General features: G+C 39.0%; 1 protein-coding gene across 6 annotated transcripts in view; it reads right to left on the bottom strand.

Annotated features, from left to right (window-relative positions):
* diaph2 (diaphanous-related formin 2) overlaps positions 1-20,984 on the bottom strand; it is a 373,465-nt gene that overhangs the window by 207,332 nt on the left and 145,149 nt on the right. For all 6 annotated transcript variants that reach the window (XM_055016416.1, XM_055016421.1, XM_055016420.1 and 3 more), the window contains one exon: positions 20,648-20,762. In XM_055016416.1, the coding sequence (XP_054872391.1) occupies positions 20,648-20,762 (115 nt within the window). The remainder of the gene's footprint in view (positions 1-20,647; positions 20,763-20,984) is intronic.

Genomic DNA, 20,984 nt, shown 5'->3' with positions numbered 1-20,984 from the left:
CTTTGAACCAAAAATGGTTTCTATGGCTAATTTCTCCATTCATGACTTGACTGTATAGGGGTGATTTTTTTAAAAACTCACCTGTTTAAATGGTTTTATGGCTTAAAAGGCTACTTTAAGTGACAGGTGGAACACAGAACACGGTTGTTGCCCCGCTTCAGCTCAACTTATGTTCCATCATTTGTTTTTCGTTTTTTTTTTTCTAAATTAGCCACGAGTTAGGAGCAGTCAGGCACTGCCAAGTTGCCAACAGTCGGAGCCACCACACTGAGTTTAGAAAATGCTGTTTGGAAACCTCACAGTTGACAGACGGTTCATCCATCTTTAGATGCACTTTATTGCACTAATTTTCTGCCTCAAAAAGGATAATAGTGTTGATCAACACCTTTCTTGCATAGCTCCAACAATACATGAACATTTCAAGTTTCAAAGAGATTAAATTTATTGCAGGCCAACTGGACTGCGACAGTCCACCCACATGCAGGCACACACACACACAAAATCAAAGCAGCAACGAAAGCAACACTCAGATCCAATATGGATCTTTGATGGCTTCACTCGCATTCAGTCAAAAGGCCCAAAATGGTAAAAAGAAAATAATAAATGCAACAAGACAAATGCTTGTCTTCCAGCTGTCTTTGTTGTTTTTTTGTTGTTGCTTTTTTTTTCTTTTGCAACACATTTTCATAATTGTTCCACTCTTTTTTTCCCTTCTTTTCATGTTGTAATTGGCTTTATCATGAAATGAAGGTCATCAATGCTGTGCTTTCACTGGTGGTCTCTGCATCTGATTGGGTACAGCACAGTCCTAATTATCACCAACGAACACATCAGCGCTGACCCACAGTAGCCTCTCATAGCATGCAGCTATGTTGGGCACACACATATGAAAGCGCACACACACACACACACACACACACACACACACACACACACATTGATTTCAGATAAAAAGAAGCCCACAAACAACATGAAATGCTCCCGGCCCACACAGTTAGCTGGCGTCCACCCATTGCATGTCACAATGACAGTAGCTCTAATACATTCCTTATTAACAGCAGAACAACCTGCCTGGGGTTTTAATTGGGAAAGTGAGCAGGTATTGGCAGTGCATCAGATAGGAGGGCTTGATGGTTATTTCGAGTGGTCTGATAGGAATTCCAGGGGGTCCCCTCCATGGCTTTGTTGTGCTTATTAGTCGTCTGAACAGATAACAGATTGCATCTTAATTGGAAATCCCACCAGCAGCCCTGGTAACCATATTGTAAAATGATCCACACCCTTTGGAGTTTGTATTTCTCAGGTTACTTTGCCTATGGTAACAGGTTAAAAGAAACAAGGTTGGAGGGGAATTAGGCAAAAGCATCACTCGCATTGTAGCTTTGAGATCTGACAGACTATAATTACATGTACCACCTATATACAAAATGGGATGTATTTTGTGTTACAGTTGTAATGTGTAAAGTGCGATTTTTTTTAAACTGAAAACAGACTGAAATGTAGGTATTTATCGTGTCTCATAAGAATTCAAAAGATTCTTGAGAACACTCTGAATCACGCGTGTTTGTATGTGAAGTGTTTCGGTCTTCGCAGTATAAAAGAATTTAAAACAACATTCAGCCTTAATCTCAGCACATATTGGTGAGAGGCGAGGTACGCAACAGAAAGGTTCACAGATTTTTAAAAAATATATATTTTTTAAGTCTGTGTGCTCAGTACACCAAAGTCAATTGGGCTGAAGAGACTGCTAAACACCAACAAATCCTTATGTGAGGCAAAAAAAACAAAACATTTGAGAATCCATTAGCCTCAAACAATTATACCCGTAATATCCATTTATGAGAATAGTATTTTCTTACTGTAAGCATTACGAATGAATCAACAAACCCGACAAACTAGATTAACATTGTCAAACGAAGCTGTTAAAGTAACAAAAAAGCAGCACAGACTCACTCCAGAGCAAGTGCTGTATGAAGATTGCACTGACATTTCAAGGTAATGACAGCAAAATGCACACTATCAATGTCTCCTTTCAAAACTACATAAACACGCTGTGCAGAAACATTGTAACGAAAGTCTATGTTCCAGTCCATACAGCCGCAGGTTTGTATTGATAAATCATTGAAAATCTATCTATATCATTGTATATCTTTGCTGATAGCAGGAAATAACAGTGTAGATAGTTCAAGCTAGGTTTAAGGTATGAAGACTGTTATTGTTGCATCTTTATGTTTTTCTAATAGATAATATGTGATTTATTCAGCATTAACCTCTGAGAAACTGCATCAGTCAGGCTTTAGGTTCCACCATTTAACTGCTGTCACTGACTGCTAAATAATACAGGTTAGTTACATTTTCTGTTTCACATCTTCCTGTAATGTACCTGAACAAATTCGCAACTGATCTTTAGATGCAAACAATTTTCCATGCAAAATTAACCCTCACAAATTGTGTGAATTTCAGCAAATCCAGTAAAATGCACCCACACTCATCCTATCGCTACTCATCATTTGTGTTTCGCTCTCTCAAATGCGAAAAAGAAAGGTGCTGTTCACTGTTTACAAACATGATGCACCTCAAGACGACAATCAAACTGCGCCTTCTGGACTGTGTACATGTTTGATAATGCACGTGTGTCTAGACGAAGGATGCCTTCAGGATTCTGAAGAGGAGACAAAGAAAAGCAAGCAAGAGTGGAGAGAGAAGAGAGAAGGGCAAGCAATGCAATTCTGTGTAGTGTGTACTTCCCTGGGTAGGAAATAATGACTGGCCAAGGAAAGACAGAGGAAGGGAATCAGTGAAAATAAACTATTAAGGGAAGAAAAACCCCAAGGTGGTTCTTTTTTCCCTCCTTACATCCACAAAGCTACCATTCAGAGGCTTCACAAATTCAACCAAGGAGGACAATCAACCAGACACACCCATTTTTACAATAAATACAATAAAATACCCATGTTGCAAACTGCAGTCTGTTCACTCCTTCAACTAAAGTGCTGCTGACCAGTGTCTATGGAAACACGCACTGGTGTTCATCTATAGAACCCTCTTACAGATGAATGAAGCAAAAACAAATATTTTGCGCATCAAAAAGGAAGCAGTTGCACAATGTGTAAATTGCAGCAAGCAGGAAACCGATTATGAATCGGCATATGAAATTAGGCTGTGGGGGCAAAAATAAACCATCCTAGCAGCAGCATGATGCCACACGAGCAATTGTTTGTTTGATATTGATATGTACCATACCATAATTTATGCAGCTGTAAGAACTCTTCTATTACATGGAATGCTTGGCACAGCAAAATTTAAATATCTGAGACGCAGTGCAGAAACAAACACAGCAAAATATTGATCATGGTTATTGGGCTTCCCCGAGCACAAGCACTGGCATATATGAAGCATGTCTTTGAAATTTAAAGTATTTACAACGTGAACTGAATTGTTGAATGCACATTTTTAAACAGGGAGTTTATATTACATTTTTTTTTTAAAAAGCAGAAACTAATGTTACTATATGTTTCTTCGCAGACAACAACAATTATCAATTGTGGATTAATAGCTGGATTTCCTTGTACAGTATTACTTAGTTAAAGAGAGCACACAAACTTTAAAAGGTATAACACTGTTGTGATTATAAATGACTTCTATTATTATTATTATTGCAAAGCCAGAGCTAAACATCAGTTAATTTGTCACCATATAAATATTGTCTGCTGATGTCTCAGACTCAAGAAACCGTTGAAACTAATAAATAACAACACTGCACAGTGATCACATTATTGCCTATGCGTTAGAAACTAAATAAAAACGGGCCAGTTATGTGTGGAGATGTGTGTTGGCTTTATACATGCCTTACCTTACTGCAAGGAGCATGTCTGTGGAAATAAAATGCTCTCCACTGACAGAATAAATCTCATGAAGCCATAAAAAGCCATTCCTGTGTTTCTGATAACATAGTTTTCTTAACCTATCTCTGCGTATCGCATAACCTTTCAACGTTTCAACACACAAACACTACATTTTAAGGAACAGCTTGGCCTTTCCCTCAGCTAACTGTTTTTCTTAGCTGTCTCCACACATGAAGCAAAGGAGTGAACATTCCTCTGCCAAACACATTTCATCTTCTCAATGACATTCAACACTAAACTCGTGGTCTTGCGGACTGACGCTGCTGAGAGAAAAAGTTCAACTCATCTTGACACAAACCATGACCAGAAAAAATAAAAGTAAAACACAAACACACACACACACACACACACACACGCTCAGATTGACTGTAGTAGTGAAATACATTCACTTATCTGGGAAATGAAATATGTGAAAGTTAATACTTTTGGCATTCCTTCAAGGAGTGAGTTCACATCGACACAGTTCAAACATCCAGGTTGGTCCCTGTCATAACACACTGAAACCCCTCACTGTGTGATCTGATGAAATTTTGATGGTGGGTACGCTGTGTTGGCTATAGGTATATCTATGATTTACAAAACCCCAATGAGGCTGAGAGAGAATGTGTACTTCTCTCCACTAACCACAGACTAAAACCTCAGAGAAGGCTCAGTTGTTGGCCTGTATCACAGTGCCCCCTACTGGTGGAGAAAGCTCCCTGATAACAGCACTTTAAGTGGAATGATGACAGACAGCAAATTATTATTTCAATCAAAATAATGACTATGGCATTCAAATAACTGCCACGCCTCACTTAAAAAGACGGGAAATAAGGAAATAATGTGAGATAACGATACACTACCAAAGCTTTGCTGCGGTGTCTTGTTTCATCTCAGTTTTATGCAGCTAATCTAATCTAAAAAATACATTTAAAAAAGGCTTTTTTTGGACAACCCCATGGAGGTAAGAATGAGAAATGATGAGAAAATAAGAAGCTTTGTTACTGAAGAGGTAAAAAAAAAATTTAAAAAAAAACAAAACATTGAGGGCATTTGATTGCTCATTGATATTTACTTGCTGTTAAAATTCAAACCAAAGGAAGTTATATATGAATACATTTGAGTTGTGTTTTCACTTACATCTGATTTAACAAGGCGAGTCCGTCTGAGACATTGTGTTTCTGGGTAGCATTAGGCTGAAGATTATGTTTCATCATCTCAACAATGATGGTGCATATGTTCAGTAAGCAAAACTCTACTCACTGCAAGTCATTTTAGATTCATAAATACTGAAATTAAATCTTAAGCTTATTATTTCTATATACATTTGTGTTTTTTAAAAAGAGTTATTTCATGAAATTGACTGCTGACAGAAAATAAAGGGGTTACTTTCTGTAATAAATACCACGAGACAAAGCTTCATAAATAGAGATACTTGCGTTAGTTTCTGCTTTAATGTTGGCATAAATTTCGGCCATACATGATTTGTATCACTTGGTTTCTCTCCAGAAAATGCAAGATAAAAAAATCTTCCATCTGACACTAGTAGTATGCATTTGCCAGCACTTTTTTTTTTTTTTTTAATTTATCATTTTGATTGAAACCGCTAACACCTTGAAACGTTTCCTGCTGGGCTACATAAAAATCAACACATCTCCCTGCATATTTATGGTGCTCTTTTGGCAAAAAGCAGATAAATGACAAGGTCGCCTGTTGCAGGGGACAGATTGCTTGTGCTGACTTGGTCTAGCACTAGAGAGCAGGAATGTCTTTCCTCCAGGTTTGGCAGCTTGTTAAGTGATGATTGTTGGAAGGTAGCAATATACCCTTGACCTGCCAGCTCTGATCAGCCATTAACTACTTTAGAGACCTTGAATTGCGGTTCTGCTAGCAAAGAGCTATTCATATTTTCTGGTGAGAATATGTCACATTAATTGAGGCTTACTTTCTTATTGCTGGAGGACACTGACATCAAGCCACATTCAACGAAGAAATATTCCGACATCACTAAACCGATGTTTATTGTAGGTTTGACAGCATGTTTTTTTAATTACAACAGACAGAACAAGAATACTGGAAGAAGTAGCCCATCGAGGTCAGCGTGAGTGTGTCCGAGTGTGTGATTCAATCCCTACATATGTCATAGAGACACAAAGGTACACGTATGTCTACACTTTGAACTCTTGGACATCACGACTGTCAATCTATCTAACCTTTTAAAAACCTAATGTCTTCCCAGACATATCTTGGCGAAATCAACAAAATACCAAAGTAATACGAAAATAATGTCTTGTTGAAGGGGAAGGAAGGTAATTTAGAAATCTCACAGCTAACTCCTGGTCCAATAAAGTTGACGGAAGTGTGGTGCTGTATACACAAATCCTCTGCTGAGAAATGTTATCATTTTCCTTCGCAGCAATAACAGCCTCCACCGGTGCACTTATCACATCCTTCTCCCCCTATCACTCCCTTCATCTCAAATAATACTAGTTCTTAAAACATCTCTTTCACACGTGCACCATCTATGTCTGTCTTCTTGCCCCATCTCATTTTTTTCCCCTTTCTTGAGCTCGCTCTGTTACACACCCTTTCTCGCTCTTACATATTCTCTCTCTCTGCACTCAATAAACTTTTGCTGACATAATTTCTGGATTAAAAACACACTGTCAAAGTACATCCAGAGATGAAGCCAATAATAAACAGAACATATCAAGTAGAAAGTGCTGGCATACAGAATATGAAATAAAACAATTTGTTAATGAAAATGTGGAGTGAGTAATCGTCAGAATCAGACAAAAAAAAAGAAAAATTTGTCTATTACAGGAGGTTGAAATGGAAAACAAAGCCCTTCAAGTGAGTGTCTCTTCCTCCATGATAAGTGATATATTTGCCTGTAATCTGTTTCTGTTCTCCATGTGATATTCTGCAACACCCTGCCACACATCGCAATGTAAACTCAACAAGGACATCTCCTTCTATTCCCTATAACTGGTCCCACATTGCAAACTAACCTGACACCATGCGCAAACCATAGAAATAACCTTGTTAAAATATGAACATTTCTCTCTGTGTTGAATGAATGGCAATACAGACTTACAGGTAGATGTATAAAAGCATATTTGAGCCTTTTAGGCATTCAGCTGAGACTTGCTGTTGAAGCTCTGGTTCAACGGGGTTACTGGGGCAGACGGAGAGTGCTTTTGCTGATGCTTTGTCAGTGAAGGCTATTTGGGTATTCACAATCACTTGAGCCATGCAGTTAATGTCCAAAAGATAAATGGTTTACTCATCGTTGTCATCACAATTCCTGTGGAGTCCAAGATGTGTTCGGCCAATACAGTTATATTAAAAAAGATGCAATACTCATACTACGTTCCACATCTATGTGACATCTGTGAACAACTGCCAAGTTACCATTCCTACCTGTCAAGGCTGCCAGAGCATCTAAACCACCAGCTATGCCATTAATGAAAACAATGCCCCAAGAGTATCTTTTGACAATGAAATGTCATTGAGTCTGTTGTAGCTCTCATGCTGGTATCAGCGCCCACCTGTGTCTAAGTATGTATCAGAACACCCTGGGGGCGACTGCATCGGATTCTACAAGGTACCACCACGTTCGAAGCACAATGGTGCACTAGCTGCTCTGCTGTGGGGCCCTTGGTACTTCTCTAATAATCTACCCAGCATGTGTTTATCTTTGTTGGACCAGGTTGTGTGGAGGAGGCGGTTGGGAAAAGGAAGGCAGACAGAATCCTGCCAGCCTGCATGTGAGGAGCCCACAAATCCAGAGGGACTGCTGGCTTTGTGTGAGCGTGTGTCCACATGTGTGTGTGTATGTGTGTGTGCGTGTGTGTGTGTGACAGAAATGGCAGCAATACAGCTATGCCAACATGAGTTATGGTCTGACTTACACAGACACACACATACACACAAAAACATTTAATTGCCAAAAAAAATAAAAAAAAGTCTCTCCCGAGCTTCATTGTGTCTAATGTGTTCAACGTTAATCTTACCCTTTGGGGACATTTGTTGTTGTGTTAATTACACACCACCAGGAGCCCTCATTAACACACATACATAATACGTGCACGTACTAGCACACACACAAACACACTATGTACACAATTTAGGTGGAGCAAGTAGAAGCATAGATTATGTGAGGCAGTCCAATATGGGAGAAGCAAAGCTAATGAAGCGTTTACAGAGACTGGGGGTCATCGGAGACTCGCCTTAGGTCAAACCGTCTCCCACACCTTTAATGAACAAACCCGGCCTAAGATGTAGAGAAGGAGTCGTGGGCCCAGAGTGGCCAGTGTGCCCTGCTTAGTCATCCGCTACACCGCTGGCTCATCACATCCTGCACAAGCCTTTGCTTCCACCACTGTGCAAGCTTTGGCTAATGCCAGTGGAGTAAGGCGAGCTGCAATCCTGACACACAAACAATTAACCCCAGAGTATTTTCACTGGCCTGCTTCTCTGCCTGCTATCAGCGCTCATTACGGTCTGCTACTCCGCACAGCCATTAAAACTAGAAAAACCCTAAAGAAACAAAAACTAAGCGACTAAATGCTACAATTTGTTTGTCTCACTCATTTTAAACTACTGTGGGGGGTACAAAAGCAAAGAGTGTTTGAAGCAACTTGTTTTTTGCCATCGTGGAGGGTGGACCACACACTTTAGGAGCAGAGTAATGGGCTACAAGGTGACCGGTATGCACCTGTCTTCCCCTCGCTTTCACCTCACGGCAGGACCTCTAATTACATTGCAGGAGGGCTTCAGACATTCAATTATAGATAGTCAATTATAGATACAGCTGTAGCAGATTTGTAAAAGATGTATAGCATTTCCTTGGGAGAAATTGCCCCAGATGACTTTGAACAGATAACTGGTAGGAGAAGGGAATACCTATAAAATGAAATTCCTGGCCATAGGCACCAATCAGCATGGGAATGAATACATGAAGGACTGTGTAGTTCGCTCTGCTTGCTTCAGTGTACAGGTGCTGTGTAACACATCTGGGAAGTGGAAACTAAATGGGATCATTACTTGTAAGGAACAGAGGAGATATTTATGCAACAACATAAAATGTGCAACGCAAAAATTGACACATTTTCTTCAGTGCAAACAAGTGAATCATAGAATGCAAATAATGCTAACAAGATGTGATGCTCACATACGTGTCGACTGACATCATATTCACAAGACAGGAAATACTCTCATTGTTATTCTTCAAGCTGAAGTCTTCATTTCAGTACAACTGAACTTTAATAAAAAGTGTAATATCTTCTTCACATTCACGTCAGACATAAAATATCCGATGCATTCCGCTGCTTAGAGTGATTAAAATTAAAATCAAGGCGTATCAATCCTCTCAGGTTAATTTGTCTTACACAGTACGTCTGTGGTGCCTTTCCATCCTGGGGATGCCTGTGGCCTCAGAAAGGTTAATAAGCTGCTTTACCTCAGCAAGAGTTGGATTGGAGGAGAGTTGGAAAGGTGAAAAGAAAGGCCAAGAGAGCAGAAACACCTTAATGCAAATCCTCACAGTCAAAGTAATCTGTCAAGTCTTTAAAACCACCAACTCCCCTACTTAACAGTCTCCAACCACGGCAGGATCGGTACTTTCCATGCAGTGAAACGTTCATACATGGGCTTGACATCAGTCAGCCCACATCTAGCACTGAGCAACAGGGGCCAAAGGTCTGAAAAGAATGCGAAACACCTGCTGGAATATGTCGTTCAGTGATTTGCCCGCCCACTGTGGATTTTAATGTCAGCTCAGTCAATGTTTCAGTTAAATGTGCTTGATTTGATGCAGTGTTACAGCTGGCATCTGTGTGCTCATGTATACAGTAAAAGCAAATGAAAAGTTTCCATGACTCTGCCTCTATTCTGAAGTGTTACTGATGCAGTTTCCTTTTACTAGCATGTGTAGGTGGAGCAAAAGTGCAATAGCAGTGCAACACCACCGAAAGACCTTAAAGCTTAACATGGCTAAAGAGTGAGTGCAGCTTCACAGCAGGACCAGGCACCCTCAGAGTTTGTGAATTCTTGGTTTGTTTATACAGGGAAAAGCTGTACCAAAGGCAAAAAACAAGCCAAAAACAACATTAAAATAATTTTTCATACAGTTTTCTGCACATTTATCCCATTACAGCTACACATTTTCTGGCATGGTTCCACCAAGGAAAGAACAAAGAAGGAAATAATCTGTAAATGCTGTAATTCAGAGGAAGCATTCCCCCTCAAGGCATCTACACTGCAGCAATAAAAATACACAGTCACTTGGATTTATCTATAATTTCATCTGCCCATAACAGTGCCTGTATGCCTTGTTTTCCTGATTTAACACATCACGTTGTAAATGACCAGTTTCCTATTCATCTTTATCAGAGGACGCTTCGTGAAAAAACAGACAAAAGGAAGAATCATATGGAAAATGAAAATAAAGCTGTTCAAAAATAACCATATATGCTTGTTAGATGAGCCGATTCATTAGCAGAAGCTTTGAAAAGTTATTTTTGGTTCATCCTTTTGTCACTTATGAAAGACAGAATTCAGGACAGTGGAAATAAACTGACTTTTCAAAAAGAAAAAAAGAGCAGATTCAAAAATGGATACTGAGATGGAAGTCAGAAAGAGACAAACATTCATACAGACAAGGAAATACAGACAGATTTAAAATATGTATGCTGTGGATAGTGTAGCAAGACAATGATAAGAGAAAAAGAAGGAAGATACTGACTTTCGGTTCAAGCGAGATGACAGAAGGGAAGGAGGGTGAAGAGTACAGAGAGGGATTGAGTGGGAGGATGGGGCAGCAAGCACAAGAAAGGGAAAATAAATAAAAGAAAAGGTAAAAGCAAAGGCTAACTTAGGAAGGGCAGGGAAAAACTCTCCAATCAATTTTTCCTGTCACAGCACCAAGTCTCAACAGTCATCATTTCTGAAATTCAACATTTTTTCAATTGTCTGTATCGTTATTTTTTTTAACATATTGCCAACAAAATAAATTAATTTCAAAATGCACAGCCTTGGCTTTGATACAGTAGTGTTTCTCTGGTTTCTGTTTACATGTCATGGGTAATAACCTATGAACAGTGAGGGATTCAAGTTCATTTTTCATTTAAAAAAAAGTAAAACATGAACAAATAAAGACAATTAAATGAATGTTTCTGCTGGAGTCTAGTGTTATTCTTAATATTGGCATCAGGATTTTCATTTTTTACCGCAAAACGTTAGTTATCAGCCTCCGTCATTAATCATAATAGCTTCAGCTCCAAAAGAAGCACATCGTGTTGTAATTGTCATCTAGATTTTCGGAAACTGTGCTTCACATATTTTAACATTGATTTTTATTTTGTTTTAGTTTCCTTAGCACTTGTTAAAAAATGTGTGTCTTTTTGTTTGCACTCACTATCTAACTGATCCACTGTTACTGCTGTAAATTACAATGATTACAAAAAATGTATGGTTTCAATTGTGGGTCGTCATCAAAAACAAATCAAGGACAGCCTCAGTTTGCTTGTCTGCAGTTAGTAAAATTATTTCTTGTTTTGGACATCTGCAAAGATGAAATTACTTGGGTAATAAACTATTTCAGACAACAATATCATACACTAATATGACACATTACCATGCTTAAAATTAGCTGTCTCAGATTGAAGTATACAATAATTATATCTGACACAGTTGAGTGCAACATCTATAAAAAACAGTCTTCCAGTGTTATAAAAGTCAGAAAGTTTTAAATTCCAGTGGTCCCAAGTTTGAACAACGTCCTTGAAGTGTCACTGTTCTTTACTGCTTTGTTTTTACTTTGTTTTTTTTCTTCCTTTTTTCAGGTGACTGTGGATCACAATCTATAATCAGACTGGTCTGTCTACTTTAGTCTCTCCTTCCCTCATCTCAACCTTTTCTGTCTGTGCAGTAATTTACCTCGCCGTGCCATGAGAAGTCATGATTGTTTATATTCAAGGAGGCACCATCTTGAACACGCAGGACTCTGATTGTTTACCCATTCTGCATGTGACATCATGCTTGCTCTCTTTCCCCCCCAAACGCTGCTCTGTCTCCTCTCTGTCCCTTTCCTACCAGATTGGCTGTGGGAGTGTCACCCCCCGGCCCACTTGTAGTCACAAACCAATTCCACCGAAGAGGCTCAAAGACAAATTAAACTTAATGCCATGTAACAAACTCAGCAGGCTACTGTGCACCACCAGGCATTGTGTTAGTGGAGGATCAGGAGCCGGTGTGCACTTTTTGATCTGTATGGAAATCATGAGTCAACGTGGAGCCGGGTCCAAACCACTTTCAGAGAGGTCGGAGTTCGACGCCAAGTGCAAAATCTGAGACGCGAGTGAAACATTTGCATTTGCGACTGATGAATTAACTGCGAGTTAAGTGCATGGCCGACAGAGGTTGTGTTCCATCTCATTTAAGAGGAGATTATGAAATGCAGTGGGTGGTTGAGTTGTAACAGCTTGAAAAACAAACTATGTCTACAGGCCTATCGGAGAAAAAAAAAAAACTACAATTGCTTAAGTAGAACAAAAGCTATCAACCCCTGAAATTAATACCTGGCAAAAAGAATGAAAACAAAGCTGTACACATTTCTACTAGAATGTTGAGTGTCACTGAATCAGCCTGAATATATTGGTGCAAAAGGCTGCTACTGATGAAATGTATGAATAAATCAGAGAAATACAAAAGATATATTAATTTTCTTATTGGAAAAGCATTGTATTTTGAGAAAATTGCACTAATTTCTTTTTTGAAAACCGATAAAAGCATCATAGACACTCCAAACTTTCACAACTTTACAATTTATTCCTTTTATCACTCAAAAATGGCCAATCCAGTGCAGCAGGCCTTTCAAACACAGCGAACCATCACACATCAAGAATTCCCTACAAAACTCGCTGCTCTTGTACTCATACTTCTGAGCTGGATTAGATATGCACTCCATATTCTGCTGTCTGGGATCATGGGGGTGAGTTAATGAAGCTCCACCAGGGCTTTTCCATGTGAAAAGCTCCAGTGACAGTGCTGACATTGTCCTCTTTTTAAAGGCAAGTCCCATTGTTAATAAGCATCCAATCACTCAATTAGACAGCCACACACACACTGGATATACTGCAAGACGCACAGGAAGAGACACCCACACACACACATCATCATCACCATCACACAAAACACACACTATCTAAATATATCTCTCTGTTTGTCAAAAGCTAAATATCACTTTTGAATATATTACAGTGATTTTACACTAATACATATGAACATTTCCTGAGGGGTTTGTATTATGTATGATATAACAAACACAGTCATATCAGTAAATGCCATGTAATGGTAATGGTGAAGGGAACTGGCCAAGATTCAAAGTCTTGATACGAAAGCACAACCACAAAATGAAGGACTCCAGAAATAAATGGAAGTTTAACATTTAACTATCAAAAGGAGTCATGTTTGTTATCAAAAAATACAGCATGACATTCAAAAACTTCTCTTACGTACTTTGCAGAGTTCTTTTTGTCTTTGTTCCAGATTTACTTTATTCAGTATGCGAGGACTCAGTTTGGGTTGTCTAGGTAACAGTTCTATACAGACTGACCATCAAAACGACACAGAGGCTGCTGCAATAGAAACAACCTAAAAGCAAAAAAAAATAAACTGGAATATTTGAAGACAAACTGAAACACATATATTTTTGAGGCCCAGTGGAGAAACAAAACTATTGGAACGATAACTAAGATTGACATGTCCTAAATCCGCTTTAGCTGGGATCATCTGAGGGATGGAGAGTGAAGAAAAAGAAATAAAATATTTAGACGCACAAGGGATATTTATTTTTGAAGAGATCGTTTTTGATGAACATTACAGTATACCTGAAGGCACATAAAAGTTAGCAGGGTGTAGGCTGGGGAGGCTGCAAGCGGCAGGTATCAAAGAAAGCTAATATTCAGAGGGCTAAAGTTAAAGTGCACTGTGATAGCCAGAATGGCTCTCATCTGAGAAGAGAAGATTAAAATCAGTGGGACATCACAGCTAGGCAATATGAAGTAGGAATGAGAGGAAATTTCTCTCTCTCCTGCTCACTCGCTCTCTCACGCAGATGCACACACACATTATAAAGTCTCCTACAATAAACCAATTACTTGTCATTAATATTTAAGGGCCTAATTTCCATTCATATGTAGTATATTAAAAACGTGCAGGGATGAGCAAAGAAAAAGGCTGACCCTGAGATATTCACAGTGGGCTGACTGGCCCAAACGGAGAGAAATGAACATCAGGGTGTTTTGTGTTTTATTGAGACAAATGTCGCCTGCCTGTACCAACAATTAATGCCCTCCCCACCCTCTAAACCATGGGAAACTGTACAATTTTGGCCATTTCTTTTCCAAAATGGGATAATATCCTCTCTGCCCAGTTTAAAGTAATAATGACATTTAATCCAGGATGCATGATTAAGTGACTGAGGTAAGATCTAGGGTCATTAAAACAATCTGCCAAAAGGAAGCATCCCTTCACTCAGACCATGATGACACCTTACAAAATGACTATGTGGTAAAATGCCAATTGTGATCTTGCCTGTGAGAGACGGAAGCTGGTAAACAATGAGCCTGAGAATGAGAGTGGGTGTCTCTTTACCAGGCCGGCCCTGAGTCCAGATGGACACCACCATGTCCAAAGAGACGATTTCAGAAGTGAGCAGAGTAAGACGAGATAAGAAAATAGAAAGGGAGATATGTCAAGAGAAGAACAGCTCAGGATAAATATACGGAGGAAGCTGCCTTGGCGGATGCTCCCTACTCTCAATTAACACAATCAGCAATAAACAGCCGTGTTCTCCAGGGAAACATGGCAAACTATCAAGCCTGACGTCCCAACATTCTGACATAGAAAATATCATGAGCTTATCATTGTACACACACTATCAAAACAAGGCAGACTATTCCACAGTGGGCTGTAGTGTCTTGAGTTGAGCTCAAACTCATTAGACTAAGGCCCTTATTACATTGTGAGTATCTAAAAAGGCAGAGCTTCAATAATAGCCTTGGATATGTTTTTTTCAAGAGCAACAAGCTTTTCAAAGGTTTTTATCAACAAGACATATTGTTGTTAAATGAATGCAGCTTAACGGGATTAAAATACTTTGAGTAGCACTCATTGTTTCTACAATTCTGTGAGCCAAAACTTGTATCCATAGCTGTGTACCGAACAGGCACAGTAGGGGCCGCAGCACAAAGTGCACTGATCAGCAACAGTTTTCCTGTCTGAGAGGTTACTGAGTGCCATGTGAGGTGGCCGACCAGGCGTGAGTGTGTTTGATCCGGTGACCAGGTCAGCCCTGATGTTAACAGAGTTATTAGGGGACTTATTAGGGAGAGTCAGAGAGCCAGCTAAACCCCCCACTGATTCCGTCATTACTGCCGTTGTGGCCGGGTCATTACCGCCCTGCTGCTGGGGCTTTGTAGCAGGGATTGAGAATCTGCTGGTGTGCACACCACATTGGCTCAGTGGGGAGAGTGTGTGTGGGGTAGAGCTGCAGAGACAGAGGTAAAGGAAAATGGGTGTGAGAGTGCAGAGAGCTCCTGAAGGATTTGATCAAATCCTTTGTGATGAGGGGGCGGATGACTGCAGCTGTCACTTGTAGTCCGGTTTTTACCAAGTTACCGTTCCAGAACTGACCTTTACAGTGATAACACGGTTTGATGGGGGTAACAAAAAACACTTAAAGGTAAAGTGAAATGTTAAAAAAAAGAGAATGCACGTATACAGTGGAAATAATATAGGGATTGTTGTGTTTGCTTATTACAGTATATATTAAAGGCAACTGGAAATAATTAACATAATGCCCAAAAATCTGTTTAAAACTCTTCAGAGGTGTATTTGTTTACTATTACACCATTCTTTCTTTTTTAGTGTCTGTATTGTCAAACTTATTTTTGGAATTCTTTCAAAATGATGAGTGTTTTAGTAAAATTTCTCTTTTCCAGTCGTATTACAAGAATTACTTGTGCAGCTTGTTCATATGTAGACCTTGGCTTTCTTGGGATGTATATATATATTTTTTTTTTTAATTTTTTTTCATTAGGGCTGTTTTACATGAGTGCCACTGAATTTAAATCTATAGAGAATGCTAATTTCTTAGTTGTTTTTTTGCCTTGTTAGCATGTCTGTATGGTGTTTTTATATATGCTGGAAGACACACCATGAGCTAAATAAGCAGCCTATGGCATAGCGGAGAATTACCATGTCAAAACTGCAGTGTATCTATAACCATCTAACAAACACAGATTCAGACATCTAGGATTTCATAAAGATGAATTTTTCAGTGTTTAATCGATGACTGGAGATGGGAATATCCACCATACTGTCATTAATCATCAGAGGTCGTTTTACATAATTCTGACTTATTACATTCTGAAATATACAGTATATTCAAGGCATTCAGTTGTCGCTAAGTAACCGCCTTTCTTTCTTTATGTTGTTTCTGCTGAGGAGCCCAGACATCACCATTACAAAGTGGCATATGCCCTTTGTCCGTCAGCAATTGATGTGGGCAATGGAGGAAACATTTTGGAAGAAAGGGGGTGTGAAGTTTGCCAACATCAATCTTGTTTCAAATTGAACTGCAAAGTTCCAGCTGAATGAATTGCCTTTCAAATGCAGGAGGCCATGGCTACACACATTCAATCCCAGAGTGAATCTGATTTGATCCCAAGAGCCGTACAAAGGCACAACCCACTGATTGATAAAGCGAACTGAGGGGAGATGAGAGCAAAAAAAAAAAGAGAGCCAAGTCAATGGAGAAGAGTGTAAAGAAAAAGGAAAAAGCCAATACAGCCAAGGCAAAAAGGAGGGAAAAAGACAAAGGAAAGAAAGCAAAAAGAAAGGAAAACTATTTGAATGGTAAATAAAATAACTCTATGGCATTGATAGGTGTTCTGCAGGCTTCATTTAATGTCTTGCACATGACTTGTAAAGATGTGAAAAACCCGGGTGGTGAAGGAGAGAAAACAGAGATGTCTGTCTGTGATAACAGATTTTCCAGTTCTATGCGTGGGTGGTAACAATTTTCTGATCGTGAAGCACACAATGGTGTCAAAGGTGAAATACCTGCCTTGACATCAGTGAATGAAGTGTGCATTTAAGTGCAACACATTTTCAGTTTAAAAAAAAAAATAATAACATGGTACATTCCTCTCACAGTGACACAGAATGCAGCACACCATTTAAATAAGGCTGATATCACAAATAGGATTAGTGCTATTTTGTTAATGGAAAAATAAAAGCATGTACATCTGAGAAATAGGATTTATCAAAAGGTTGCTCTTTATATTAAAAAGAGAAAAAAAAGCCCTACAGTATTTTTTTTTTCCAATAACAGAAAGGCATTATATCAAAACGTGACACACTGGGCTCTAACTGCAAAATTAGCAAAATATGCAGAAAACTAAACTGAAACACATCTCTGTGGGACTAGTTTATGAACACATTGGCTTCAAATTTTGAAAAAAAATTAATTAAACAATTACTACCTTTGTTACAAAGTGGTGTAACAATTAATTCAGAGTTAATTTGGTATTTTTTCTGATTAACTGTAGATTTATTGTCAACACATTGTTTTTAATATCCAACTAATTAAATTCCATGTCATAATCATGTCATAATTCATTTTGAGCATGTACATGTGTATTTATATTAAAATATAGCGATGCAATATTTGTACATTTCTTATCTCTACGTCATGAAACATGATCGTGACAAGAAGAGAGGAAAGCACTGCTATTTAAATAAAATATTTACCTACATGTATACGTTCTGTTGCATATTTAGATGTGCATGTCATATATACTATGTGCATAAAAGCTAAAAAGTAGTTAACTAAATTGCTATTTGTAATGCATGGTTAAAATGTCTTTTTTTTTAATTTGTTGGGATTGTTTTATTTTGTTTTCTGAGGCCTGTGAAAAAAAGTGCAAAACTGGTCCCTGTTCCCAGTATGACTTCATCAGTTACATGTCTATGGCCACCAAGTACCAGAGAACTGACTCGTGTAAGTTTTCATTTAGGCCAAAGACCCATCTCATAATAAATGACAAAAAAAGAAAAAAAAGAAAAGAAAATAATGAGCCACTTTTATAAGATTGAAGCCGAGCTTGAAATCCCTCTTGATTATCATTTCCTTTTCTTGGTAAAGCTCATTAAACAGTAAGACTCATAAAAGCAGCAGGGGAGATGACAGTCTTGCATTCTCAGTTGTTTTAGAGGCCTCTGCGCGCAATAAGCATCTGAAAATTGGGGGCTGTTAAAGTGATTCTTTTTTTTTCTTTTACTGCCAAAGTGTTGTTCTTCAACAATGAAAGTAACAAGCAAGAATCCCAAGGAACGTGACGATAACAGAAGCCTTTTTTGCACCATTTTCTGAGGGCAGCTCTGCAGGGAAGGCATTTGCACCTGCTTGCCTCATCTTTCACGATACACTGGGCCCCCAAAGTGTGCTTTACTTATAAATATCCACGTCGTGTGGCAAAGACGGAAGTACCACAAAGAAGCAAAGGAAAAACCAACAAGTGTGTATGTGTGCAATAAAAACAGCTGTGGCAATATCCCAGACAAATGAAGTCGGTTTTCACCAGTGACTTGTTTGTCAAATCAGCACAAAGGATTTATGGTCCGTAGTTACAATGAGAGGTCACAATGAGAGCGAAACACCTCAGGAATTAATCTTGCAAGCATTGGCTTCATCACCTGAACCCCCAAAACCACTTTAAACTCCACCAGTATCAGTTAAACAACCGGGGTTGAGATGAAGGTTGACTCAACGTTCATATACAGCAGGTCAGAGTCGAAGTGAAAATGAGGCGGGGATCTTTGTAACAAAATGTTTAATGTTGAAGCCCCGTTATCTACAGATGGAATGCATTTGACTATTGGCATGAATCATGAAACACTGAAAAGAGGAAAACAAATGAACTACTACCTCATTTTAGGAAAATCCCATCTAGCACCTTTTCTGCAATACCATCTACATCAAAGCTCCTCTCATTGACTTTCAACTTCACTGAAGGGGTGGGGGGTGGATATCAAACATTAAACAGCATTTTTCATTCATGAGCAAATCATGTTCTGTTTCAACAATAGAGGGAAAAGAGCTGATTCAGTGAAGTCGCTGCAGGGGTAATTGATAGGGATCCAGCAAAGGTAACTCCCGGGGGAAATGCTGGATCATGAATTCCTACCCTGCCAGCGGGAATATGGACTATCTATAGAGCTTTTTTTTTTTTTTTTTTTTAAACCCCAGTGGGTGAGAAAGTGAATTTAATAAAGAATTTAAAAGGACATTTAAAGCTGAATTACAGCCATATGTCTGTGGAACTCCAAATGTTAAGTTGTATTTTATTCTAAGAAGCCATCTGAAAATGTATTTTTTAACAGTTGTGCTCTGCAACACATAGTTCTGGTTTAAACATAATGTTTACGATGTCTTCTTCAACAGCAACTAATTAGTCAAATAAAACCTGAAAATTTAAAAAATTTAATGGGTATCTTGACCTTCAAATACTTTAGAAATGTTGTTTTGTTTTTTTTTAAATGTCTGGCAGATATTCTCTGGTGAAAGACAAGAAAAGAGTGGCATAGCTACCAAGCCTACCCCTGCCATTTCATTAAGTCTTGCAACAACTGTTCTTTCCAAACTGCATTCTCCTTCCATCTGTATTATGCCAGTAAATCACCTTGCGGCAGCCCAGGGAAAATTGCTATTTATTTCACAGTGCAAAAAAAAAAGAGCGGAGTCTAGTTTGTAGACCTTGAGGCTGTGAGAAACAGAGAGAAAGAAGCTGCTGGCGGGCTGACTGGTGTCCAAACAGACGGTGGGTAAAAGGGAGAAGTTAGAGGATTCTGTATAGTTATGTCCACACACACTGACAGAGCTCCGATTTGACTGTTCTGCGCTTGACAGGGCTCTGACTTCTCCCCTCCCACTGCTGCTAGAATTAGAGGGGTGTGCTGCACACACATAAATACACATACACTGTCAAAGAAGTGGAAAACACTCAAATTGTCATGGGAGGAATACATCAAGTGCCTTCACACACCCTCTTGCATATAAAAACAAACTTGCTCTGCACTGCTAGTGTTATTCATCAGCAAGTTAGGTAGCCTGGTTGTGTATCTGAGAAACAAACTGGCCGCTACAAGTAAACTCCCAGAGCTTCCTTCACCAAAGCCTCCCATCTTCCCTGATGGAAGATTGGTCTACTGGACTGGAAAAGGCAAGAGGCAAACCAAGCATAGCTGCTCTTAGTTCACACATATATGTACAAGTTCAAGTAAGTGCACATCACCATGTAGGCACACACACACACACACACACACACACACACACACACACCAAAAAAAAAAACAAAAAAACAAAAAAACACTGATCTGAAACAACTCAATGGGTACAAAGAAAGAACAAATACAATGTGCAGTCACATAGCATTTCTAACTTTCTCAGACTCATAAAAACACTGCAACAAGAGCCCTGCTATCTCTAATTGACAAAGAGATCTGAATTGAGAGCAGAAAGAGATAGTGTTAAAATGCAGAGGAAAAGGGGCTTGGCTTTAAGATAATTAACATTTCTGTGAGAAAAATTTGTTGTCACAAGATGAAAGCAGCTTGGCATCTATTGCTGGAGAGCCTAAATGAAGCATGTATGATTAGATTAATTAAGGTAGAGAGAGATGACACCTCCTTACCTTTGCTCTGTGAAGAGAAGCAGAGGGAGAGCTGAGCAAATAGGTCAGGATTCTCAAACTTCTCTTCTTTGACTTTGATCCAGAAGCAATTCTCTGCCATTTCCTGAGGCACTATCTGCAATGACACAAGGATTCCATTATCACCACAATCAGAAACCGTCATTCCACCAAGCTGCCACTCAAAAGTTCTTCTCACTGGAGATGGGGTCTGTGAGTGTTTTTCTGTGTGTGGACACACACATGCTTTCTGTGGCATCTTTAGCCTTTAAGTGGTGAACATGAAAAACCCAACAGCAACAAGAAACTGGAATACAGTTTTTCACATGATGACAAAACG

This window comes from Amphiprion ocellaris, chromosome 13 (genome assembly GCF_022539595.1).
Source record: "Amphiprion ocellaris isolate individual 3 ecotype Okinawa chromosome 13, ASM2253959v1, whole genome shotgun sequence".
NCBI classification, from domain to species: Eukaryota; Metazoa; Chordata; class Actinopteri; family Pomacentridae; genus Amphiprion; species Amphiprion ocellaris.
This window is presented reverse-complemented; position numbering and strand designations above follow the sequence as displayed.